The 27,274-nt window shown below is 40.2% G+C and overlaps 1 protein-coding gene across 5 annotated transcripts in view; it reads right to left on the bottom strand.

The window, feature by feature from the left end:
* Positions 1–11,729, bottom strand: part of RBM26 (RNA binding motif protein 26) — a 50,080-nt gene extending 38,351 nt beyond the window's left edge. For 3 of the 5 annotated variants that reach the window (XM_061445230.1, XM_061445234.1, XM_061445232.1), the window contains exon 1: positions 11,265–11,729. In XM_061445230.1, the coding sequence (XP_061301214.1) occupies positions 11,265–11,335 (71 nt within the window). In that variant the 5' untranslated portion in view covers positions 11,336–11,729. The remainder of the gene's footprint in view (positions 1–11,264) is intronic. The other 2 variants (XM_061445231.1, XM_061445233.1) reach the window with 1 other exon arrangement.
* Between the last annotated feature and the right edge of the window lie 15,545 nt (positions 11,730–27,274).

Here is a 27,274-nt window from a genome sequence, read left to right as displayed (position 1 = left end):
AGTGCTCTGAAGATAAACATCAGAGCTTCAAACTTAACTCAGCATCCTCTAGAGATCAGGCAGTATCAGAATTTCAGGCTGTCAAAGCAACTTGAGCGGCTAGGGGTGATACCACAATATTCTGTGGCATTCACAGTCTACATTCCAGAAGAACCTGCACACACTGAACTGACAAAACACAAATATATACTATTAATCAAAAAACAGACTGCAAACCAATTGAAACTTATTCAGAAATGTCTTCCCTCACTTATCACATCTAATTTGCTCCCATTCAGATTTAAGAATCCTTTATCCGGAAGAAAATGCTGTTCAAGCAGCAAGTCATCTTGGAACCAGACACATGATCTCCTACAGTAAGAGCAATAGGACTGCATGGTCTCTTTCACACTGCTAGCACCTGAGCACATCATCTCACAAGTTTATCTGAAAGTTTGATACTTAAAAACACAACCCCCCAAAGGCCCTAAGGCCTCCTGTCATAACTTCGCAATGCTTCAATTAGCTTTTTATTCACCCCCCCCCCTCCCCCTCCTTCCCCCCCCCCCCCAAGTTCTTTAATGCCAGTACAATGTCACTACAGGAAAGCTTCCAGTCCTCTCCCAGTTTAAAGCTGAATCATGACTCAGAAAATTACAGTGCTATTTTCATATTAGCTATCTACACTCATAACAGGAAAACAATCTTTGCAGGAGAGGCCAATTTTCACATGGTACCAAATTCGTTTCTTCACCTTTGTATTCTCCACAAAAAACAGATAAAACATTGCAAACTGGGTTTAGTTTTTTTTTCATTTTTTTTTATTTCAATTTCCACAAATATGGTTATCATCTGAAAATAGTCACCTGTCATTGTTCAAAATCTGCTACAACTGACTTAAATGACAACACATACACGCAAAATGGAGGGAAGAAGAAAAAGCAAGAGTAATCTTAGAAAGTAAAAACTCACTGCTGTTAGCTACTGCAATATACTTCAATATGTACTTTAATTCTCCAGCTTCTACAGTAGCAACTATACAACCTCATGCGCAGTTTAAAGTAATTTCTCACTCATGAGTAGAAAAATGGGAAGACTTCTCTGCAAAGCCACACTCCAAAATGTGTAACACACAAAAAAAAACAACACAAAAACACACCAACCTCAAACCCAAACAAACTCAAACAAAAATTGTTTAAAAACAACAAGTAACCAATTCCTGCTTTCACCCCTCCCCACTATGACCTTGGAAGTCCTAGGAATACTATCCACCCCAAAACAACCTTAAAATTTGAACCCATCCACCCAACTCCAAGATACTCTCAAAAAAATATCCTCAATGAAAATGAGCGTACTTTGAATTTGTAAAAAAATCATTTTCTCCTCTGGCAGTGTCCTAGCATTTAGCACTCTTTATGTGATACAACCCCATATGAACAATGCAAAACAATCATACTGTACTCTTAAGTATTACTCAATGTGTAAGCGTAGAAACCCCCCTGTACAGAACAGAGGAACTTAGATGCTTTCAAGTTAAAACTGTATCTATTTTGGCTATTCAACAAATGCTGTATCTGAGAAGTACTAACAGATGATATTAAATAATCAGTAATGAATACAATTGCCAGAGTGAGACGGAGAAAATGTTTTTATAAATAGTCATGTATGGTTTGTTTTCTTTTCACTTTTTAAAATTAATCTACAAAACTTCACACAAGCCAAAGGCTGACTTCCTTTTTTAATGTACTGAGACTTGAAACAGAAGTCTCCTCTTCTATGCCTGTTGCTCAAAGCTTGAAAAAAAATCATGAACAACTGATCTGTTTTCTTCACACTGTTGCAAAGACCCTACTTGTTTCTGTAACTAGTAATTTAGATAAAATTAACAAGGTTATAGTCTGATCTCTTACAGCTTTTCAGACTTTGCTTTTTAAGATGATGCTAAAACTAAATTTCTGGCGATGTGAACTGGTAGAAGAGTAATGGGTCTCATGAAGCAAACTATACAGGACTGTCAATATAGTACGTCTGCCTGAAAATTTTTGTTCTTTACAGCTATTAAGTATTCTGGATTATCACCATTAATGGTTTTGTTTGGGGGAGAGCTGTGTTTTTAAAAGCAATTCTTTCTCTTTTTCAGTCAAACTGAATTCCAAAACATTGCCTATAAATTTGCCATCCTTTGACTTAGAAAAGATCTTCTTGTTTGGATTATAAGGGCCTTGGGGTTTTCTGATGAGTTTTTATGTTCTCAAGATTGACTGCAGTTTCTTACAGAACAGCAATCTGTGTGTGAATAATATGCAATATGCATGTTGTGCATACATGGATTTTTCACTCATTTTGAGCATACTTTATCAGTTTTTTCTAAAGCTCCAACTTGTATTTTATGCTCCTGCAGTCGACACCTTTTCAAGTGATGTCACTTTAAAGTAAACAGGAAAGGCATCCATGGTGATGACAGCAAAATACACTGTGCAGCAGATTTCCCATACAGTATGTATCATTATATTCTTGCAGATTATAAGATTAATAGAGAAAGGTCCTTAACTGAAAATTCAGAAAAACTAGAAAAATCAGACTACCTATACATTTCATATCTGCATTCAAAATTAAATTTCTATTTCAATTCTAATTGAAATTATATATTTTATATAATTGAATATATATGAATTATATACATTTTCAATTGTTTTATAAAGGTTTGAATCCTTAGCCTAACTTGAATATGGTGGGGTACATGACAAACCTCAGCATAAATGGCAGTGTGTAAGTGTGACAGAAGTTTTGACATTACTTTATCCTTATGATTAAGTTTGACTGCCAGAAAAACATCCACATGCACTGAAAGATGTAAAACAACATTTTGCAACTTGGAGCCCCATAACTATATCCTCCCAACTTTTTGTAGGCATTTGCTCCAACTAATAATCAGCATAAATAATCACAAATTTTTCCTCTAGCTTTCACTTTCACATTTTCTTTAACAAACAACATAAACCTGTTGGCAAAAGCTACCTGAACTCATTTCCACTGCAGCAAGTTAACTCCCAGTGCCATTTACAATTAAACACCACAGCATGTATTCTTACACCCACTTTTTGAATATATGACCCTAATTAGTAATGCTAAATAGTTTTACATCCAGTACTGCTTTTTGGCAGCCTGCACTCTTTCATTCTGAAAACATGTAGTGTCTACTCTTCTATATTAAATAAGAGATGACTCTTGTAACCCCACTTTAATAAACAGCATTTAATATAGAGGCATAGATGGAAAAAGTCTCTTGCTAGAGGTCTGCACATTCTTCAGAGAACAATCCGAACATCTCCAACTGCTACTCACCACAGAGAGATTTCAAAAAGGAAAGGAAAAGCCAACCAAATATTTTGTTCAACTGTAGGAGCAAGAATTCACAACTGCAACAAGCCTCATAGAAAAGTTCAGAATCCTTTCTTTCTGATCTTATCCAGTTTTGAAGTTATTAAATGAAATTACCACTTCAAATAAAGAAATTAAAGCAGAAGAGGAAATCTGAAGTTGTTACGAATAAGCCTTAAATATATAGTTTTTTTTTAATAATGAACATTTGAGAAGGAAAAAATAATTTAGCTGAAGAGGACTCATTTCCCTGTACAGTCTTTATTTTACTACTTTGCAATTCATTAAATAATATTCAATATATCCATTTCCAACACTCAGATTTATGTATTTTTAATTATAAAATATTAAATTATCTTCTGAGAACTCACTTTGACTTTTATAATCACCATGCAATTACAGACATCAGCCTAATTTATAAATGCAGCAGATGTAGAACACATATTGAAGTTTTTTTTAAAATAAAAAAAAAGAATGTTACTGGTATAGCTGTACATACAAAATCCATTATTAACAACAGAGCTTATACAGACTTAGACTTTCCCAAAACAGCTAAAAATAACTCAAAAATGCAGATAAGCTAAACAAACATAATACATTTGTACATAAATATTATAGAACCCTTTCAAAAGATATTGAATAGAAGAATTCAGTAAATATCTTTCAAGCCGTAAGAGAATCTAAGCACAAACTTTGAATATCATATGCTGAGGCAATATTGTATGAAGTTAGTGCCCAAGGATGTCTTTAAGCATCAGTAAAATGCATCTTCAAATGAAAAAGCATGCTGTTTTGAGTATTTTGAATGTAAAAAGTATCATAAGGAAAGGGAGATCTGAAAAATCTGTTGGACTAAATACTCTGAGAATTTTGGCAATGTCTCCCCAACAGGGCCCTGAACTCTCCATCAAGAAAACACTGAATAAGGCCACTAGGACTCCTGTTCAAATACTCACACTGACAGCAAACACACCCCCACAAACCAACCAGATGAATTCTTAAACCAAAAGAAGGAAGAAGGAGGAATTAAAAAATGGCAAGCAGACTCCAGAATGATAGCTGTGATGTTGATAATATACCTGAAAAATTCACACACATAAATAGCTTATTAACCCTGCCTATCCTACTCCAGTCTGACTTCTCGACAAAGCACAAAATGAGTAAAAGACAGATATTCAATCTTCCTACATATAAACAAGCTGAAGCAAATTAGCTTGAAGAAAGGTCTGAAATACCTTTTTTCCTCTCAGAAAATCTCACATATTGCTATGAAGTTCCTCATGCTGCAATTCTTCATTTCAGTCAGTTCTCAGTAAGTGAAGTAGCTACTTAGAACTAGAGCCTTAAGAAAGTTATTACTTCTAGTTATTCTTTTAAAAGTAGTATCTACAGCATTTGCTGCAGACCTGGTACTATGCTGCTGTAGTAAATACTACAGAAATCAGTTTAACAAGAGGACAATCCTTTAATTTCCAAAAATCTCACTGGCATGACGAGACAAACTATTCCTTTAATTTTACAGTTATTAGACAACTACTCAACCATTACAGACAAAAAAAAAAAAAAAATTTGTAGTATAACCTAATTCACACATTTCTGTCTTTTCTATGAAAGTTGAAAAAAAAAATAAAATCTACTATTCCAAAGTCTACCGTCTCATGAAAGTGTTTGGAAAACAGATGCAAATTCCCAAGTAGAGATATGCATAAGTAGCAATTAACTATAGGGTACATAACTTTTTACCACGCAGGGGGAAGAAAGAGTAAAATATTCCCATGCTGAAACTGTCAAACTGTAATCTGACAGTTTTCACAAAATTAACATGGTTACTCACTTAAGTGAAAAAGTGTGCTTGGGGGAGGGAGTGAGGACAGAAAAGAAACTTCCATACAGTTTCCTTGTGAAAAAAACAAACATTACTTGTCCATTTCAGATACATCTGATTGCTTTTATTTCAAGCCAATGACAAATCCCTTAACCTAGACTTCATTTTGGACACAAATATCGTGCACACACAACTCTTAAGATGGTAGAAGAAACCATGCGAAGGTTTTCCCATTGATTTTTTAAAACGAATGTACAGATCAAAAATGTGCTGCAAGTCCTGAAACTAACTGCTCAAATTTAAACTACCAGTGTACACTGAAACCACAAAAGCATGTTTGAAGTCCTCCAGGCAGTGAACAATCTCTCTGTAAAGGAAATAACATTTAGGTGCATGTTATTTGCCATACTCCGATACTGAGAATTTACAACCTGAATTTCAGTCTAGTTTTGTTGCCTAAAAATTAGTATTTATACTTCTCTAGAATGCTGCTCAGTTCTTGACAATTATCAAGGTGGACATGGTTATGTTTGAAGGCTGAGAGAAATGCTGCATATTTGCAGGGCTGAGTGGGTGCAGAAAAACGTCTGCTGCTTATTGGGCAGAACAGCTTAGTCTAATTTAGGCAGCTCTACCATTCCACTGTGTTGCTACTAAAAAAAAAAAAAAGTATAAAATGCTACAGTGTTCAGTAAGTAAAATGAATGACATACTCATTTAGCAAGATCCAACTCCTGAAACACTACTATAGATGAGGACCACTGTTACAATGCTCACTTTCATTAACTTTAATAATACAGAAATACACTGAGCGATGCAACAGCCTCCAATGCTGTTACATAAGTTACTGACGTCATTACAATAGTTCTAAATTATCATGATACCCACATCTGACATACTCATACAGCTGCAACCAGCAGCTTAAAATGCCACCTCTAGATTCAAGAGAGCTCTCACGAGGCAGAACAACTGTCAGCTTGCTAGCTGGCTAACACATTCAGTGCAGAAAGCAAAATCATCACAGTGTATCTGTGACAATATGCAATGCAGCCAAGGGGTTCCATTTTGCTGCTGATATTCAGTGTAAGAACAAGAGAGGTTTCCTGTAACAGGAATAATTTTCTTCTCTATGTTCAGTTTTCAATTATACCTTATAACACAAATATTTTAATTCTATCATAGTATTTTTACAGAGAAGCTTAGCAGTATCAGTGCACTAAATTAAGGACCTCAATTTCCCAAACACAGCAGCTTCCTGCTAGTCCTGTTAACAAACCATCAAATTTCATAACAGATGTGTAAGAGTATCTTCACTAGTGTTAAGCAGTGACATACCAATGACATGTATTTCTGCTTTATTTATCTTAGCTATAAATGGCTTAAAGTGTTGACAGAGTAAACATAAAGAAAAGAAACATCTATTCCTTTTGAACTTCTTGGGAAGTTTTCATGGGAAATTTTCATGGGAAATGAGAGTGAAAGCTACTGGTAGGCTGATGAGTGCTACAGGCAGGACAGTGTGCCACAATGTATGTGCAAAGGAATGCCAAAGTTTTTCATTTTAACTTAGATCTTTTTTATTGACCACCTTTCTTAAGTAACTGGGTGAAGATAACTAACCAGTAACCTATTAACAATTGAGCAAAAGGCCAAAAACTATTGTAAGATTTAACAAAGGTTGAAAAGTGTGACAAACAGACGAGTGAAGGCATAACTGAATACCAGAGCATACTGACTGTTTGCCATCAAATACTCCAGTAACAGCTACACACTAGTCTTTAAACAATTTGGATTCTGCTCCCTCTGACGTAAGTACTTTGAGCATCATGACTACTTGCAGGATTAACCAATGCGAAAAAACTCTCAATTTTAATTAGGTATGCCTAAATAACTTACAAAAATTGGTTTAGGTATTTTTTCCATCTTCCTTTCAAGTCTGATTTAGTACATGAACAAACCTTCACAAGAACGTAATTATAGCAAAGTGGGAAAAATTAGATATGGGAGCCTTAATCGCTGTAAGCAAAATTCATTGGGCCAGCAGAAGATTTTAATTAAAGTAAATTTACACAAAGTAATTAAAAACAAGAAAAATTTCCGCTACAAAGAATTAGGGCAAGGGGGAGAACATTACAATATCTTATAAACTGGTGAATTCAGCTTTAGTACAGAAAAGCTAATTTTTTCACAGGTAGAAATTCAAACAAATTCAAGAAAAAAATTAAAAGAGACATCCCTACCTGGAGCTTTACCAAGCCAGATCCTGATACTCCAGCAAAGATTATACACGCAGTTTATGTAGGATCTGGAATGGATGTGCAGAAAAGAAACCCATCACAGTAGACATAGCTCAGTGAGAATCTTGTTGGTACAGAAATTAGAAGTGGCAGACAGACAGAAATTATATTCCAAGTTTAACACTATTTCCAAAAACTTCATGGGAGCAATGCAAAAGACTGTTGAGAAATGCCTTCTTCACAGACTGGAGTTGAACACACAAAATAGCTCCAGTCAAACACAGAGCAGCCACAGCACAAAAATAATAATCTTGCCACTTTGCTGACACTGGTACTACATTCTCATAGCTGTATCTACAGTGGTTCTGTGCGTATATTCACTAATTTTCTGTACACCAAACTGAGCAGCTCAGGAGTTATTTCCAAAATCACTAAAGAAGCCTATCTTTGCAGAACTGTAGAAAGTTCCTAGAGATCTACCACCCTTCAAGCAGAGCTGGACTATGTAAATGATTCAGCATAGCAGCATTTGCAGTTTCTGCCTCAGTGCAACAAGTCTGAACTGAGATAAGGAGTGTTTGTATGAAGGCTCACCAAGGCTTTGTCAAAGGCATTAGAGACATCCAAAACAAAACAACCAAAAAAGCCAACTAACCACAAACAAAAAAATCAAAAACTCTCCCCCAAACATTCTTGTCTCTGAACAGTGCTTCCCAGGGCACAACGGAAAAGCAATCCATCAGCCAAATAATTTGAAATTCATACAATTACGTAACACACTTCATTACACTAAAAGGTTAGCATTCCTGATACTGCCTTGAAATACTTTAATGATAAAACTTCATTATAAAATAACAATACCCATAAAGGTTGTTTCACCTTCTAGTTCTAGAAGTGTTCCAGAAATGCATGTTTTACGGCTTTTGAAACTATACATCCCGATTAAAAACTGCTAACTAGCTGGAAACAGACAATTTGGAAAATGAAGTACATTCTAACTCCTCAGCTCTAGATAACTAGCCCATGTAGACCTATCTAAATGTGTATAAAATTTATTTGTGTATTTTCTTAAATGCGCTTATCCCTTTAAAACTGAGACAACACCTACATAATGATCTAATACAATGCTGTCTTCCTTACTATGGTTAGGAAATTCAGCTGCCTATCTTGCAGCTAAAGCTTTCTGAAAGACCAGTAAGATAGAGAACAGTTGGCACATTTTGCATTTCATTAAAAGGAAAAGACAAGTCAAAAACTATTTGCAGGCTACGGTAACACCTCCAGACAACCGGCACTTTGGGCTTCATTGTACTAGCACTGCACCAACAGCTCTTACTTCTTTAGAAGTAACTACACACTAAAATTTTCCTACAGCCAAAAGCTATGGCTGTAGGCACACATTTCAGATAGCTAAGATCAGCAGCAGCTCCAAGAATATTTGATTGCTGAGAAATGACAATACCTCTTCACCAACTGCGACACTTATTGGAATAATGCAATTACATAGGACACTGCACAAAACTGAATTTAACAGTTGCTTCTGGCTTTTTTCCTCCCAAAGCTAAAAATTCAGAGAACTCATCCTCCAGACCTGCAATTCCCTATTCCATGACATAGCTTTGAAGCACGAGAACCATATCTGAACTGCTCACACACAACATCTAACTTAACAGAAACATGTTGATCCTTTTAGTGCTAAAAGCACAGAATCACGCTGATCACAAAAGCTGAAAATCACAATTTCACCCTTTAACTGCCGACTACCACTAGCTGACATGACAGTTCAGCATGCAAACAAATAGAAAAACAACAACTGGAGTTTGTTACCAGAACAAGAAGTTCCTACTGCACATCGCTAATGAATAGAACTTGAGGGAAAGACTGAGGAACCACACTGACCTCTAGGTAAATAGTATTTGGCAAACACTCGATACTTATATTGCTAATAGGAAACTTATTCACTGGTGAAAGTTAAATTTCAGCTCCTGATGCATAAATACAAAAAAACAGAAAAACTGTATAAATTAATTTTAGATACAGATCTGCAAAATCCAAAAAGCTTATTGCATTTACTCAACAAAGGGATCTGGAAGTCAGCCGAAGCCCTCCTGTAAATGCCACAAATCCTGTTCCAGATTTCACAGAATTTAAACATGCTCCTTGTAAAGTGTTTGAAGTTAACAGATCAATCTCCAACTGCTGAGCAACTGAGAGGTAAGTGTGTACAATTCATCATTTCAACCTACTAGCATATACTTTGGTAATTACAAGGTTCTTCAAAGTTCAGTATTGTCTGTTGCAAGCCTCCTGACCAGCATACTCTAGAACGCCGGTATCTTACTGCTTATTACCTTTTACAGAATATTCATGCAAAAAAAGTATCCAGAGAATAACAGGGAGCATCCAGAGGACTACTTAGATCTATTACCACAGGACACAGTATGTTCTGTTATTCTAATACTACCGCACCAATGTGTTCCTTTATTCTGCTATTATCTTACATTGGCTCAAGAGTGACACTAATTCACCTTCCCCAGACTAAACCTTTACAAGACGCTGCTTTTTTTTCCAAACATCAATAACATAATCCTACCACAGTCTTAAGGGTCAAACCTTTTACATAAAGGCACCGGACATAATTTGCTGCAGGCCTAATTCAAAGTCTACTGAAATCAAGTTCAAGACTTACCTATTTCATTGTGGTTTGGATCAGGTCCTACGGAAAAAACCCAACCCCCCCCAAAAAAACAAAACACCATACCCACTTCCCCCTCCTCCCCCCCCCCAAAAAAAAACCAAAACCCACAAATAAAGCTCTCTGAAAAGTGTCCCAGCATTTTTTCAATTTTCCAAGTTATTTCAGCATAAGCCAAAACTATAAATGTACATATACTTAATTAATAGCTATGGATGCCATAAAGAGACTTCACACACCACCCATTTGACAGCATCAAAAACTAACACTGGCCAAATATATCAGAAGTTAATACCAGACGTAAAAGTTCTACTTCTATTGACTCAAATCAAGCTCCAGCAATTTAACCCACACATGTTAAAACAGGGTTTCAAAATGACAAGCGCATACACTGATCTAAAACGTCTGTAGGCACCATATTTCCAGAAGGCAAAACCTTTAAAACCAAGTTCACATCTTAGCTCCACTAAACTATCATTCAGAGAAGGCATATGAGGACTATTTGCAAAACAGCCCCAATTACTCACTTAAATATTAAGTTTAGAGGCCAAACAGGTACTCACAGATACACAAATTATTCTCTGGGGCTCCTACTCCCAAGCGTTCTACTGATGCAATTTTTGTTCGGGGGAAGGGAAACAAAAGAGCGTCAATATTCAAAACAACTGAGAACTACGTGCTACGAGTCTACAGAACATGCTACTGGTAAGATCCCAGGCGCCTGTAAGACGTCCCATACCACCTGAGCTCTACCACAGAAGGTCACTGGACTGGCCGGCAGGTGGTGGTTATTAAGCTGGCCTCACCAGGGGCTGAGAGTAGTGAACTAGCTCTACACGGAGACACATTATCTCCTGCTTACCCTGGGCTACAAAGGAAAAGACGAGTGCGGTCGCTAGGGGGGGAAGCTGCAGACTCTGGAGAAACACGGTCCTACCTCCCGGCCGAGGACGGCACCGGGAGAGCGGGACCACGACGTGGCTCCCCATCTAAGGCGACCGCGGGAGAGGGGCGCTGGGCGGGCATCTCCCGGGATGCCCTCACAGGCTCCTCCGGCGCTATGCTTCCCTGCCTTGAGGATCCCCGTCTTTTCCAAGGGAAGGTTTATTCTGGAGCGGGCGGGAAAGAGAATGGTCGTGCTACTCACATGGGCTCCAAGGTCTTGCTGAGCCAGGATTTCAGCGCCTCGAAGTTTTCTATGATCATTTTAACCACCATCCAGAGTGGCCCGGGCCCCCCGCCTCCCCGGCAGCAGCAGCAACGGCGGCGGGGTCCGTGCCGCCCCGCCGGCCGGGACCCCGGCTCCCGCCTCGCCTGCCCTCACCCGCCGAGACCGCGTCCGTCTCCCGGTTCGGCAGAGGCCGCCAGGCAGGGGCCGGAGGCCCAGCACCACGAAGGGGGCGGAACCAGCTGAGCAGCGGCTGCTCCCTACGGCCCCGCTCTCGCCTCTCAGCCGGGGAACGTTCCCCGCCGCTCTCCCTCGCCTTGGCAGCGGGCGAAGGGCAGTGCGGCTAACGAGCTGCGTGCCCTGAGCGCGGCTCCGGAACGCACCACGACCCCCCCTCTCCTCTCAGCCGCAGAGACAGACGGAGCGAGCGGACAAGCAGGTAAGATGGCGGCACCCCGCTGTCGCGAGAAGGGGAAGTCTCGCGAGGGCTGGCTGCGCGCGGGGCCTGCCGGGGCGGGAGCAGCGCTGAGGCGCGGCGTGTGGCGGAAGGTGTGGTGGTGCGTGTGCTGGCTGCTGGTGCGCAGCTCCGGTGGTGGTGGTAGGAGGAAACGCGCCATGGGGAGGCAGTAAGGGAGACAGAGCGAGTGCGGTTTGCCCTGTGGCACGAACTCCTCCCATAAATAAAGAGCCACAGTGATGGTCAGCGGTCTGGAGAATCTCTCTTAGGAGGAGAGATTGCAGGAGCTAAGTCTGTTTATTCCAGAGAAGACTGAGAGGGGTTCGTCATTAATGCATAGAAATATCTGAAAGACATTGGCCAGATTTCCAGAGGTTCCTTCCAGCCCTAATGATTCTGTGAAATGTTTGCAAGTGATAGGAAAAAATAAATAAAAATCGGTCTTTTTTTTTTTTTAAAAAAAAAGACCGATTAAAAAAAAAGGCTGGAGTGAAATATTTCTCTGAAAACATGGGAGTTGGCAGTAAAGGCCTGTGCCTTCTGATGTTGGCCCTGCTGTGTGCCAGTGGGTGTTGATGCCATCAGGCCCGTGAGGAGGACCTGACAGAGGAGCTGAGCCCTTGTGCCTGCTCAGTCCCCCCAGACACAGGGGCAGTGGGGGCTCATGGACTGGCCTCCCAAAAAAACAGCGGCCACTAGTGCGGGCCCCTTCCATGAGAGGTTAACATACACCACTGCTTTTGCTGATAACCTGGACTAAGCAGGTGCTAAAAGCAAATGTCCATGCTGAATATACCTCAGAAGGTGGGCTTCTGAAAGACTGGCTTCTTACTGAGCTCTGAGTGAGAAGCATATCCATTCTGCACAGTCAGTGAACAAGAGTATTTCAAGGGAAATGTTCATTCTGCTTTTCTCTGGGCAGAGCAAATGACTGTCTAGCTGCCTGCCTGGTTTTCTCAGAGAGAGTGGAACTTCAAGTAACTGACATAGATTATGTGGCCTTGACTGACCTGTCAATTCATAAGCATCCTACCTTTGTCATGTAGAGTCCAAATCACACCAGTGGGAGCCCTAGAGAGCAGGGGTGAAGGCAAGGAGATGTATTTGGATAGAAGGTAGGATGCCCGCCTGTTCTCCTGGCATGGGCACTCCTAGGTCTGTCCCCAGCTTCATCATGCCTATGGAAACCCACCACGGACCACTAGTACTTAGTTCCGTTTGAAAAAGCTCAACATTTCTTTGCTGCATCTGCAGTGGAGCAAGGGTCATTGGCAATTATGACCCTTGTTTAAAATCTTCCATGATACCGAGAAGCAGTTGACCTCAGCAGAGGGACTGCCAAGAAATCCGGTATCTGAGACAGCTAAATGAAAGCTGGAGGAGGCAAAGGCAGCCTGCTTGTGGCTTGATTGCCATCTTTGAAAGTTTATTGAAAACTGGAGAGCATAGCAAGCCAAGCAAATAAACTGTCAGTTTAGTATGTACTTCACTGAGGACTTCCCAATTACAAGATAGACTTTGATTTCCTTGTGGCAAGTGAACAGCACACCCGCTCAGTAGACAGAAAATCAGCAGAGCCTGAAATTCTCTGCAGACTGTGCTGTAGACATCTAAAGAGTCTTTGGCTCACAGTCACCAGCTTGTAAGTTAACTCCCCCTGAACAAGTAAAAAGGGTCACTAAGCTTGGGATTGTGATGGGTCTTTGAGGGGCAGGCACATAGAAATTAAGCATTTTGATAAGAATCTAAATTTGGTTTTGGATCTGGCCCGTAATCCTTTGCAGAAGCCAGTGTGTAGTGGAAATAATTCAGGCAAGCACTGTGTCAGTCCACTTCACTCTCATTTTTGTAACTACCTTTGATCCTTGAATATACAATGGCTAGCAAGAAAACACAGCCTCTAAAACTTCCCCACATAAAATGTATGGATATAATCATGGTAGCAACTTTTCTGTCTTTGACATTTCATTTTCTAAACTGCTTTCCTGCCGTTCAGAAGCACACTCCTGTAAGTAAATGAAATGTGTGATCAGCAAAAGGATTTCATGAATACATTTTATGCCCTGGATAAGACTTGTCTGCATGGGGTAATTTTTGAATATTACTGTTGTGATAGAAGTATGCTATTATCACACTTCTGTGGTGATATTCAGAGTAACTATAATAAATAAAGAAATAAAAGTTGCTGACATTCCCAGTTCTAGTTTGCAGACTTGAAATTCTCAGGGCCTTATAAATACTTAGATGCCACATCTTCAGAAGTGACTGCAATGTTCTGTAATATCTTTCAGGCAATTTTCATTTCACAGCAGGAATTAGAGGAGTACAAAGCAAAACTATTTACTAGATCTGAGGAAACCATTTCCATTGAAATATATAGTGGCTTCTATACATAAGGTGGTTTCTATTTAATGCACAACATTTTTAGGTTCTTAATAACGATTTTAAAAAAACACAAAATAAGGAATGGTTTTTACTTAAATCAAACTTCAGTCACATGTGAAATCAATACTTAGAAAAATCTTGGAAGATCATGTTTCATGTAATGCAATATAATACAGAGTCTATGCAAAGGATCAAAGTAATTATTAACTTCTTCAATGTCATATTCATGTGAGATGAGTTTCTATTTCTCCCATAGCTGTTCAATGTAAAGTTAATGAACTGTCCAAGGGAAAAAAAACACACTCTATAAATTTCATCCCTACCTGTACAATTAAAGCCCTGAGGAAGATAACAAGGGAAAAAATGAATCTTTGTAAAGACTGAAAAGCAACAAAAGAAGAATTGAACACACTCTCCTTAGGTTTCAACAATTTAACATCTTTATTTAAAAAATCAGTTCCTGTTGCTAAATGATAGTGATATTCTGTATCATGTAAATGATCTATGGATACCAACCATTTAATAGAAACTAAATAATAAAATCACAAAAATGTGAAAATAGACATATATATTCTGTGGATTGATATAAAAAGTGCATTTTAACATCAGTAATCTTAAAATATAAATGATTTGTTGACAAAGTAATACAAATCTAACTTACTTATTCATGTGCTTCATTAAGTTCTTCAGAGTAGTATAGATATTTTCACATATAATAACTCTTGAGGTTCATAGGTTTTGCGTGTGCTTAGTTTGCAGTAGTCTTATCTAAGTCAATTTAGTGACCTTTGATATCTAAAAATAATGGGTTGTATTTCTTCATTTTTTTATTGTTTCACATACTCACGTGAGAGCTGAATGTTGCTAGCCAGGACAGAGACATCAATCCTTCCTGAGATACCTGAGATTTTATTTCTGCTGACTCTTCTCCAAAGCTATTGGACTTGTGCTTATAAACAATCTTCGTCAATGTGTAAAGCTGCAATTTTTAAGTGTTAAAGATTCTTCTTTGAAAGCTGACATTTTCTTAAATGTCCGTAAATCATTTTTTAACTCGGATTCATCCCTTCATTTTTTTAATGCAAAAAGCAGTTGTAGGAAATAACTTTTGGCACATCCATCTTTCTGCCGAACCTATCCTATCTTTATCCATTGATGTCCATGTCATACAAAAAAGGTTAATTATTCCTTTGTGTGTATGCATTTCGTGGGTTGGTCCTGATTTATGGGAATTTTTTTTTTTTTGGCTGGGATTTGTTTGTTTTGCTTTGTTTTTTTTTTTGGGGGGGGGGGTTGCTTTGTTTAGGTTTGGTTTAAGTGAGTTTAATTTTTTTTTTTTTTTTTAAGCTGCCAGACTGGTCTGTGTCATCATGAAATTCGTCAATCTAACCTTCTAACACTTCATCTTTTTATTTAGGGAAATGCAATTGCATTTGCAATTGGATTTAAGCATTCATCTCTGACTGTAGGTTCTCTGCTAGTGTTAAATTTGATTCTGGTTTTGCACAGAGGATATAGTCCACCAGCTCCAGACTTGGGGCCCCTAATGTCTCCCAGAAAAAAACATTTAGGCATTACAGGCCACGGATATATCTGAGTGGATGATCTGCAGATAAAGGGTTCATCAACACACAGGCTAAAACAGCAGGGCTGATGAAATCGGGTGTCATCAGGATGATGATAGAACAAAAACATTTTTGTATGTTGCACAGATTTTTAGTTTGTACTTCTCTTGAGTTTTTGAGTTTGCTGTTTGTTGCTATTTAGATATGTATAAATGTACATCTATATATCTGAGAATGTATTGCCTCTGCTCTGTGTGGAAGGGTTGAATGATACTCCTCCTGATACTCCTTGTCTACTTGATAGAGAGTTTCATCTCAGGAGGCATCAATATGAGTTTTGAGGATAATGTCACAGAATGGATCCAGGCCTGAAGACTCCCCTTTTCATCCTTCTTAAATTGCAAATATTTATCAACTCCTGAGCGTCTGAAAGATGAGGCACTTCTGCCTTTCCCCATAAATACACTGACTAGTGCTTTAACAGAAGGTTAGCAGCAGCAGCAGGTCAGCTTCATACGACTCTTATTTGACTGTGCCTCAGAAAGATCAATAGTCTTTTGCTTTTTGACTTCTGCATAGTGAATTAAATAAAACTAAGACATTGCAACTTAAAAACTGGGGCCTGTAAAAGCTCTCAGAGCAGATAATCTTTAAAATCTGAATGTCTTCCTCTAATCTTGCAACTACAAAAATTTAATCATGAAATAATCTGTGGACATTAGATGACTTCCTGTGACCATGGCCTTTCTATACAATGGGCCTAAGCTATAGGACTGTGTATCTCTCCTGCTTTCTGTTGCCACAGGAAGAAGAAAAGTGACATAGCTGGAGAAAAAGGCTCTGTGTGGCCCTTCTTGAGCAAGGGGGTTGGACCAGATGACGTCCAGAGGTCCATTCAAGCCTCAACCACCCCGTAATTCCATAAAAGACTTTTAGCACAGTGTCCTAAAGTCACAGGTGTTTGAAGTATTTGCAGCTGGTGCCTGTAGCATTTAGCTTGAGATTGCGAGTCGTAGAATTGAGCATTGCTTTTTTGAACCGACATAACACTTGTTTAACAGGTTTTCTTGAAAGCCAAGGTCAGAAGAAGTTGTTGCAGTCAAAAGTCAAATATACAAACTCTGCAGATTTTATTATTGTTTAAATATAGAAATTGTCAGTAGTGGATATTTAACAACATACATCACACTACTTAAGTCACTTTATACTAAGTCTGTATTATGTTCTCTAAATGGCCTGTGTTTTAAAAAATAAAATGTGTCAGTTTTGTAATACAAGATGCTTGTGTGGTGGAACCTCATTAACTTGGACTAATGCAGGGTGAGATTATTGTGTTCTTGCTCATTAGCTTGTGCTAACAGAGGGACAGCAAAATTGTTTTGGCAGCAAAATTTCAGTTTAGCCCCTTCTTGTGCCTGTGGTAAGGATGACTGGGAAAGGGCCCACGGTGTAATTAATACCTCCTCCTCTTCCCAAAATGCAGTGGAGCAGGAAAGGAAAGACATAGCTCATAACTCTGCCTCTGTGACGCCAACCGGCAGAGCTTCACCTTCCAGAAATCTTCTTAGTGTAGTCAGCAAGTACCAACTGTGTCATTCTGGTCTGTGCAAGCAAACTATTATGGGGCAGAGCCACACCTGCACATGGGGTAAGCGGCTGCCCACGTTCCCCAGTTTCCCTGGGCAAACCAGTGTGACGGAGGCAGCCACAAGGTCCCTGTCCCTTGCACGAGCATGATGGCTCCATGGCCCTGGGCAAGGCTGGAAGCAGCTGTGATGCTGATGACGGTGCTGTGGTTTCAGCACTCGTGTCATGAAGCACATGTTCTGCGTGTGGGATTTACTGCTAGGGAAGAGAAGCTAGCTTTCCAGTAATTAAGTATGTCCATCCCAAATGTCATTTCCGAACTCCTGTCTACTGTGCATCTTATACACCAGCTAGTGTTCTGCTCCATTTCTGGCCATGAGCCTACAGTTTTGAGCCACATTGCACAGAACTTGGACTGTTGACTCCTGGAGCAGCAACTTTTGAGTTATCTAGTGTGTTTTGCTGTGAAAATCCTGTGCAGAAATAGAAGACACAGTGTCCTTTCCATCTCAGATGTTAGTCATGCACAAACCATAGAAGGAAGCAAGGAAGATCTTGATTTTGCCCCTCCTCCTACCCTTTTTGCCAAGCCCACCTTCCTGTTAAATTGAACAAGCGCAAAGAAAACGTACTGTATTTCCGAGACAGCATTTGTGCCAAGTACACCATACTGGAGGTAAGGCATTCCTGAGCCACAGCATGAATTTCCTTTGCATGTGAGATGGCTCAGCTATCCAAGATCATAATCAAACGTAGTAAATGAAAAGAATAATCACAAGTGGCAGAATGAACTTTATCCATTTACCTTGAAACCACTAATTTAGTTTTAATTGTAAATAGTCTTTTCAGTTAAAACTGAGGGACAGCCATTGCTAAAGATTGCTCTGACAAGCCACGTGAATAGCCCAGTAAAGATGGCCTCGTCCTACAGATCTAAGAGCTCCACATTGAACATATTAGAAACACTGCCAAAGAATTTTAAAGAATACCTTCTGTCATATTTGAGGTGAAAGTTGGATGGTTTATACTATCTGTTCTTCACAATGGACTACTGCATATAGAATCATAAATGATGAAGCCTCAAAGTCTTGCTTGTATGAGTTCTTCATACAAACAAATATCTCCTGAGGTGATAAGCCTGTCCAATTTTTATTTCTGTTACTGTTTGTTTTGGGGGAGTTTCTGGGTTTACAATTAGACAATTAAAAAGAATCTAATTTTAGCATTAAAAGTTATTTAAATTTTCTTGTGAAGAATTTATGAGATAAACTGTTATTTTAAAGTTTCAGATTGCCCATCACAGAGATCAGGATTTCTATAACTGATTGGATTATGAAAAATTAACTGCAGTATTACAAATACTGAAAAAGCTATGTCCACTGTGCAAGGCATTCTTGTATTTTTCAACTGTCACATCTTGGGGGGAAAAAACTTTCAGGAGGTTTGGAAGCAAAATTTTTTTTAACGATTTTAATTCCCATTTGAAACAACTTTTTTTCTCTGTAAGGAAGCAGAACCAGTACAGTGCTGTACGGTTTTGTTCTTTCTGTTGTGCACAGGCCTTACGTCCTGATGTTAGCATCGTTAGGATTTGCACTAGGTCAATGATGCCTCAGAGCCAGAAGAGGGAGCACAGAGACTGTTTCTTACTGGTCATACTGTAGAGGCAACAGGGATTATTTCGCCGGAGAAAGTAACCTATTTTCAAAGGAGGTATTGTAGAATACGTTTTTCCATCTTAAAAAAAAAAAAAAAAAAAAAAAAAACAGAAAATCAAGAACTTAAAACTTTCATAAATTCTTATCAGGCTGGATGCACCCGCGGCCATGCCCATGGCAGGCGGGCGCTAGAGGGGAGCCAGCGGGCTCGTCCACCTCCAGGTTACTCCCTGCCACTCCTCTCTGCAGACGTGGTAGCACCCCGTGCCCTCTTCTGTGCTTGGCCCTGGGCGTGCTCCAGGTGCTGAGCGGCGGCAAGAGGTCATCCAGGGATGCTGCCGGGGAGGAGGAGGAAGGGAAGAGCAGCAGCTCCCTCGTCCTCATCTGGCCCTGCGGCTCCTGCACTGTCACCTTCTAGTGAGTCTCGGTGCTACATCCCACCAGAGGGGCGGGCAGCTCCACTCTCCTGTCCCATCGGCCATCATCCTGACCCTGTGACTGTCCCTATGCAGCAGGGCTGTGCCGACACCTGCCTCTGCTCACAGGCTGGGGCACAGCGTGCACTCAGGCTGTTTCTCCTCTGTTTTGACAGCTCCCAGGTAGTGAAGGAGAGGTCAGTGCACTCTTTGGGTAAGCCCTGCCTGGGCGGCCTGTGCAGCCATCAAGGGGGGACGCTCCATGTGTGGCATCTGAACGATGCGAAAACGCCTCTGCTGAGCTGGGCAGAGGTGCCCCAGAGCTGTAGTCAGAAATGTCCAACAGCGGCAGGCAGAGGTGTCTCCACTGCTGAGCAGACACATCTGGCAGAGCTGCTTTGTCCACCGGTGTCCAGCCAACCCCTGCCCAGCCCCATCCTCGCCACTGGCGCTGCTCCTGCTCCACTGCCGGGCAGTACGGGCTGTTCCGGGTGAAGCGTGGAAGTGCTCCCCAGGCTGGCAGCAGAGGGAAGTGCTGGCTCGGGTCTCACACAGCTCTTTCTCTGCTCCTTCCCCATACACAGACCACCAGAAGGAGTGCAGGGAGCCCAGGTCACCCAGCTGCCCGCCATCAAGCCGGTGCTCAAGGAGCTGAGTGGCCACCATGCTGTGAGTGTCCCTCCTATCCTGGGAAAGTCTGTTTGAGCCCGTACCAGCCCCCTCGGTGAAACCAGTGGTTTGCTGTGTGCAGGTGACGCAGCTCATGGAGTTCATCATGGACCACCAGGAGGAATTCCTTGGGGAGGAGGTGGCTGGGCTGGCCAGGACATCGGACGAGGAGCCACCAGCACCGCAGACAGCACAGGAAACAGCAGAGGTTTGTGAAGTGTACAAACAGCATGACAACGAAAGCCTCCCCCCTCAGAAGGTGCGGCTGCTGCCACTGCAAGGACAAGCACGGTCATCCACCAGCCTGCAGCTCTGCCGAAGTGCACAGCGAAGCTGATGCAGGTTGGCCATCGCGCTTTGTGTGGTGATCCCACACCACAGCTGGCACAGCTGAGCTGAGCAAACCCATCCAAGGGATGTGCCTTTCAGAGCCAGGGTAGCAGCTGGGCAGGGAGGTCCTTGCCCCCTGCTAACTTGCGCATTGCCATTGTAGGTGCCTCCTGTCGCTCCTGAGAGTGCACACCTCAAGAGCTCTTCCAGGGAGAGAAGGTAAAACTACCTGGCTTTTCTGGGTTCAAGTTAGTCATGGAGTCACCTGTCTAACTATACTATTGAATGGAAAGGTTGCCAGGCTCTTCAGGGGACACCAGGAAGTGAAGAGCAACCTGTGAAGAGGGGAGCAAAAAGCAACCCATCATCAAGAAGAGAAAGCTGGCAACCGAGCTGTCAAGGATGGACAACTGAGGGAATCCAATCAGGGGAAGAAGAAAGAGGCACCCGGGTATGTAGCAGACCCTGTTTTCCATCTTTCAAAGCTCTGAGTATAGGAAACATCCCTGAGGTGCACAGGATGGTCCTAGACAGGAGGCATGCATGTCCCCTTGGAGGAACATGGATGTCAGGTGCCTCTCTCCTGTGCTAGGAATGACCCCTTTTACAGCAAAATAAACAGGGGTTAAGTGCCTCCTGCTCCTGTCCTCATGGCTTCATCAGCACTTTGTGACTCTGCCCTTGTAGATGCCCATTTACTGCTGGGATTCCCCAGATGAGCTCTGCCACCTGGGCCCCAGCACCACCTCAGCGGCATTGGGGACAGCATCACCGTGTCCTTCTGCTCTGGATGGAAGGTTCCACCAGCTCATCCCAGAGCCAGAGCAGCGCCCTCAGACCCATCTCAGCCCTTGTAGGAGGCCTTGCTGGCTCACTCCTCAGCTCTGCCAGCAAATGCCCACCCGCTGGCACCTCCCCACATGGGGAGCTGGCCTCTGGACTCCATCTACACATGGCCATGAAGATCATCTGAGTGAGACAGAAGGCACAGCACTTGGGACACTTACTTATTACTGTTTTTATTACTATGTTCATTACTGTGTTCATTACTATGTTTATTACTATGTTTATCACTGTTATATATTACTGTTATTTAAAACTGTGTGTATTACTGTGTTTTTTACTATATCACTATGTCTTTTTAAAGCAAATTTTAGGATATACCTTAGGATATATTTAGGATATAGTTTAGGAAACACATTATAGGATAGTATTTACTTTACATTGTTTGAGTACACACATCACAGGATCATGGAATCATGGGATAGTTACAGTTGGAAATGACTTGTAGTAATTTCATGTTATGTCACAAGACTACTCTTAGAGTGACTTTTCAGAGATATTAGTAAAAAAGCAGAAAGAATTACAGAAGTCCTATTTCTCTACCTTGCCATCTGCATCCTGCAGAATGCAAAATGTAAAAGAAAGTATACTGAGAGAATCTATGGATTAGGATTATGAATTTATGATTTATGAATGCAGAAGAAGAATGGTAGCTTATCACATATCTGATTTGATACTTCTGCATCCATGTCAAGAAGGTGGATAATGCCAGCCACACTACACTGCCTTTTGGTACAGAGGCAAACCACTACACCCTGAAAAAGATTCAAAAAATTCATTTTGGGCAGAGAGATGCTGAACTATCTTTATAAACAGAAGACTATTTAAATGCCACTGGGAGATGATCGCAGGCATCCCAGCTGTCTGCTAACAAAGCTGTCTCAAATCTGAGCACCAACAGAATGATTTGTTTGTAATAGGGCAGAGTGACTGATAAATGCACATTGCCCTTGCATTTGCTGGAATACCTGCAGTTCTCAGCATTTCTTCACATGTAGTATTGCCTTCCTGAATTTTTTTACCAATTCTATACAGAAATAAAGTGCCAAATGTATATCTGGGCAGTCTCTGCATTTTTATGAGTCCCTTTCCTTTTTATTCCTCTCTCCATCTCTGGGTTTCACTTCTGTTTCTCTCTGATACTTACCTGACCAAGAAGACAAAAAGGTCATGCAATGGTTGCACTTAATATAAGCCTTTTCTTTCTTCCAGGAACTTTGTTGTTTCTCCTAAGAAACCTGAGGAGACACTTGCATCCAGGTAAAGGTCTTGACAGGGAAAGTACTTGGGTATGTTACTGCTACTTCTTCTGAGAAAGAAAAGCAGTACTTTTGCCAAGTCTCTGCTCTTTTTCATTGGGAATAGAACTGGGAAGTTACAAGGGAAAGGCCACTTCAGTCTTCTTATCCCTTCCTCATCCGTTCCAGTAACTCAGGAGACCTTCTTGCCATTGTAATACTCTGTGCCTCCTAAGAGAGGTCTCATGCAGAAAGCAGCACGTGTGCCCCGTGACAGAATTTCAGAAGAAAGAAAATAAAATGCTGAGAAGAATTTTAATAAAAGAGGAATGAAGTAGATGCACCTGTGTATGAATCTGAATTTGCCTGGTCTCATAAATCCAGTGTTGGCTGCAGGTTCTAGCAGAGTTTCCTTGTTGTCCCTCTGACTTCCAAACCAAAGTCCAATTGCTTAAGTCAAGTGCATGGATTTAGGGCCTAATTATAGACCTATTTTTAAAAATATGTTGGCCTGAATAACTGTGTAAGTACAGGGCAAAGAGTTCTTCCTTAATGCAGGAGGAAACCTGATGTCTAGGAGACATGCCAGCTGCAAGCTGGACCCCTCTCTCTGAGCACTGTATTGGCTTTCCTGTCCTCTGGCTGCTCAGTAATTGCTCAGAAGTGCTTCTTCCGTTGCCCATTTGTACATAATTTATGCACATGGAAAGACTTAGATCACCAGCAAACAGTTCTGACAAAAATAGCAACACGAATGACTTGATGTGGTTTGCTCCTTTTCCTTTACCCTCTTTATTCCAACACTGCATTTTCAAGCAGGTTTTGTCTAAAAAATAGTTGATGAACTAACAGCTTTCAGGCTGCCAATATGTAAAATAAATCCTCATGTGAGATGCTCAAAGAGGAAACAAAAAACACTGCCCAGCTTTCACTCCTTGAAGTGCACTGCTTCTTTCAGCTTTAATGAGCCATGACAATATCAGGGGGATAACTGGCACCTAAGTATTCTGATGCTCACCATTCCTCAGATTGCTTTAGTAAGAAAAACAGTTGTATCAGTGTTGTACAGCATAGCATCACACATTTGTAGTTCATGTTTTTCGTTGGTATGGCCATCTCAAGTTTTTAGTCCTGTTAAACGACAGATTCTTCAGCAGTCATTGCACAGTGATGATCCCTCAAAAATCCAGTGGAAAAATGTGCAGGGCAAGTGAAAGACTCAGCCTGTTCCTACAAAAATGACGCTTAAGCATGTCCTTTCTTTTGAACCTAGTGACCATTTCAAGGTATTCTGGAGGAAGGGATGGAAAAATTAAATTACAATTCCATTCCTGTAAGTTTAATGAATAAAAAAGTATATCACAAACATAAATTGGTACTTTATTTTATAATATACTGAATTGTCCTTCTTTTTCACATGTTCCATCCACAGAAAACAAAACTTTTAAGAATCTTTTATATGAGACAGTTGTCTGTAATTAATTTTTTGAGCTAAAATTATCTGATGAATAATTATAAGCATTCTGTCTGTGCACTCAGGCCTTAATTCACTGTCCCCAGATCATTCTCAGTTAATGCTTGTAGGCATTTACTTGCTTTAACTTACTGGTATATATGTTTACATGCTGGTGGATGATATAATTCATCAGTTTACAACAGTAAGTTTTTTCTTCTTGTTGATCTTAAATTTCTTTTTCTTCATCCAGTAATTCTTTTTTCTACATCTTACGTATCTCCCATCACAACCAAATTATAAGCATATCTAAAAAGATGGCAGAACTTTTCTGTAGTTGTGGTAGTCTGAAAATTCTACCTTCTTTTAAACCATTTTTTCCGTAGTCACTTTAAAGAGGATACTGTACATCCCAGAGTACTTGTAAGCTGATACAACACTGAAGAGGAATTTCTCTCTTTATCTATATAGTAAACTTTTCAGCTCCAAGCATCTAATTTTATCATTCAGATGTTTTGAGATGCCAAATGTTTCATCAAAACCTGAGGCTATTTTACAGAATGTCTTAACATCCTTTTTTTAGATTTGATAAAACCAGTATATTTAATAGCGTTTTCCATCTTTTTCTTGAGTAGCTGACAAATGTAAAACAGTTGATCCCCCAGGTACCTTTATTCTAAATCCCATATTGATGTTCTCTTCTCATTTCCTTTAGTTTTGGGATAATGTAATGAAGATGCCATTAATGGGAGAGATGCCATGATAATCTTTCAATTCAATCTCATCATGCTTTCTTATAAGTTGGTATGTGTTAGTATTCATCTGTTCCACTGAGATATCTTCAGACTACTAAACATAGCTTGTTATGTCTTTTTATCTTATGCACTTCATAATTAATCAAGAGATTTACCAGTATCTGTGATCTTGCTGTTCCAAAGCATTCTCTTTTCCTCTTCAGTTTATTTTAAAAAAATTTTCTCCCATATTTGCTTGTAGAAGTTGTTTGCTTTTAAGATAATTACAAAGCTTACTAAAATCTTCCCCCAGTTGTTCTGTAACTGTAGTCTTTGAGCTGAAGATGCCCATTTTCATTCTCCATCTGATCTTCTTCAGGTCAGTGCTATCTTCACACATTCCTGTTGCCCTACTCCATCTCCTTCAGAGAGTTACATACGCAGTGCTTTTATCACCAGCTCTGCTGGCTTTCAGTATCAGACCTAAGAGTTCTGAAAAAGAGAAGACCCAAGAGAACTATGACAGCAGTCTCCATAAAGAGTGTGGAGAATGTGAACAGAGATTAACTACTCAATGACTCTTTGAGACAAATAAATAAGGGGTATCAAGTAAAGGTGGTGGGTGGCAGACAAAGCAAACAAAAAAGCAGAAAAGGAAATACTTCACACAATGTAGAAATCTTGGTCGTGTGGCACTGGAATATTAAAATGTCATAAGAATTCAAAAAGCAATGAACAAATTTACTGAAGAAAAATCTTACTAAGGACTGGTAGGTACAAAGATGGTGCATACAGTTTGTAAGCCACAGGTTGCTGGAAGTGTCTAGGGATGTGTCACTATATGCTTGTCTTGTTCTTTCCCGCTTCTCTTTGCATCTACTGTTGGCAGCTTTGGAAGCAAGATTCTGAGGGAGTGGGACATTTTGTGTGACTTAGAGGCCAAAGACAGACGTGGCCTCTCTTATGTCTTAGCATATTTTTCAGGAGATTCTCTTTACAAAGACATATGATCTTTGAGGCACATCAGTTCTCAGCTGTTCTTTTCCAGACTTTATCAAAATCCTGTTCATATCACTACAGGTGCCATGCTATCCGACAGCGTCCTTGTCTGTGTCAAGGTCAGCCATAATATATGCATGGTGTTAAAATCCATAAGCCTTATTATCTGACATCCCTATCTTCATTTGGGTTCCTCCAAAACACTCTATTTTATAAGCAACTCAGCTATTTCTTTCCATTCTTTCTAGTGCTAAGGCCTGGAGTTGTGGCTTTTTTCACTGCCTTTCATTGCTTTACAGCTTCACAGTCTACTTCCCTTATTAGTATTCTGACAGACAAAAGTTAAGTGGCCAGCAGCTGGTGTCATAATTTTTCAAAGCATCTTCTAGACTCATCATTTTGTGTATGTAAAGCATGTCTATAAATTTGATGTATCTAAAATAGAAGTCAGTCAACATGAGTAATGCAGGCTGAAGATACTCCTTAAATATTAAATGGTTGAGAGGTAGAGGCTATTAAACCACCAATTACTGTCCATAGCTGTTAGTTTTCACTAATATTTGGTTGGAACGCAGTCAGATTCCTGGAAGATATATTATAGGCCCAAATTTTGTTATCCATCAAATCCCAGGGAAAAAAGGTATTTTCCAACTCAGCCAGATTATGACTAGGAAAGAATCTGACAGCTCAAGTCCTGGCTGTTCTCAGTAATCTTGATCTCTTGCTCTCTCTCCTCTAAAGATTACCATGTATTTGTTTTTTAAGGTATGTGTGGAAGTAGTGTCGTGATTTTTGTGACAGTTCAAGAATAGAAATGTGGCAAGACCTGTGGGAGAGAGATTTTTACTTACTAGATCACGGCTAGAACGGGAAAACAGGCAAGCGTAAAAAGTCCTTTGCCAGGATTCTGTCTCTCCCTACACAACTTTCCCCTTTTATGAACAGCTGCATAATTTAAAATCACCCATTATTTGTCTGGGCATTTCTTTGTGACAGCAGATTGCTAATGGAAATAGTTATGGATCTATACAGGATTTTGCTCATCTGCGGGGCCTTTTTGTCAGCTTGTTACTGTTTCAGTTTCTGATGATTTGTGTCTGTGATAACTGAAGCCAGTCTGCCCATTTTTAACCTTTTAGAACTTTTGGTGTTTTGGTGTGGTTTTTTTTTTTAAGTTATCTCAGATTAATTTTATTAATTACAAAATGAATTGTTACTCTGAGCTCCTTCTCACTTTTGTAAGAGCCTTCCTGAGATTAGTGGGGAGAAGGAAGAGAATTAGACAGAAAAGGCTATTTCAGTTGCCTCAACTTTCAGTTGCTAAGTTGAAGGTCTGCAGGTATCTCAGACAGATGCTACCTCAAACAGCTGAGGTATCTCCTAGGCTCAGCCAGCCCTATAAGGCTGTCTTGAGTATTCTCGGGCATTTCAGCTAAAAATCACCTAAATCAGTCTAAAATGATGGAAAAAGTGTGGGTTGGTTTCTTTGTTTTTAATCACTCAAATTGGTAAACTGTGTAGTACAATTGTAACGTGAAGGGAGCAAGGAAAGGAAATAATTGCAATAATCCAGCCTTACTTTCCCATGAACTGGATCAAGTTTAATAACTGCCATAAATTAATACCATCTTGCAGCTGCAGTTTGTTTTTTATTA

This window comes from Pezoporus flaviventris, unplaced genomic scaffold, assembly GCF_033815535.1.
Source record: "Pezoporus flaviventris isolate CSIRO_AGI_PZ_B2104156 unplaced genomic scaffold, CSIRO_AGI_Pfla_v1 ptg000003l, whole genome shotgun sequence".
In the NCBI taxonomy this organism is placed as follows: domain Eukaryota; kingdom Metazoa; phylum Chordata; class Aves; order Psittaciformes; family Psittacidae; genus Pezoporus; species Pezoporus flaviventris.
Note: the sequence above shows the minus strand (reverse complement) of the source record. Positions and strands in the feature narration are given on the sequence as shown.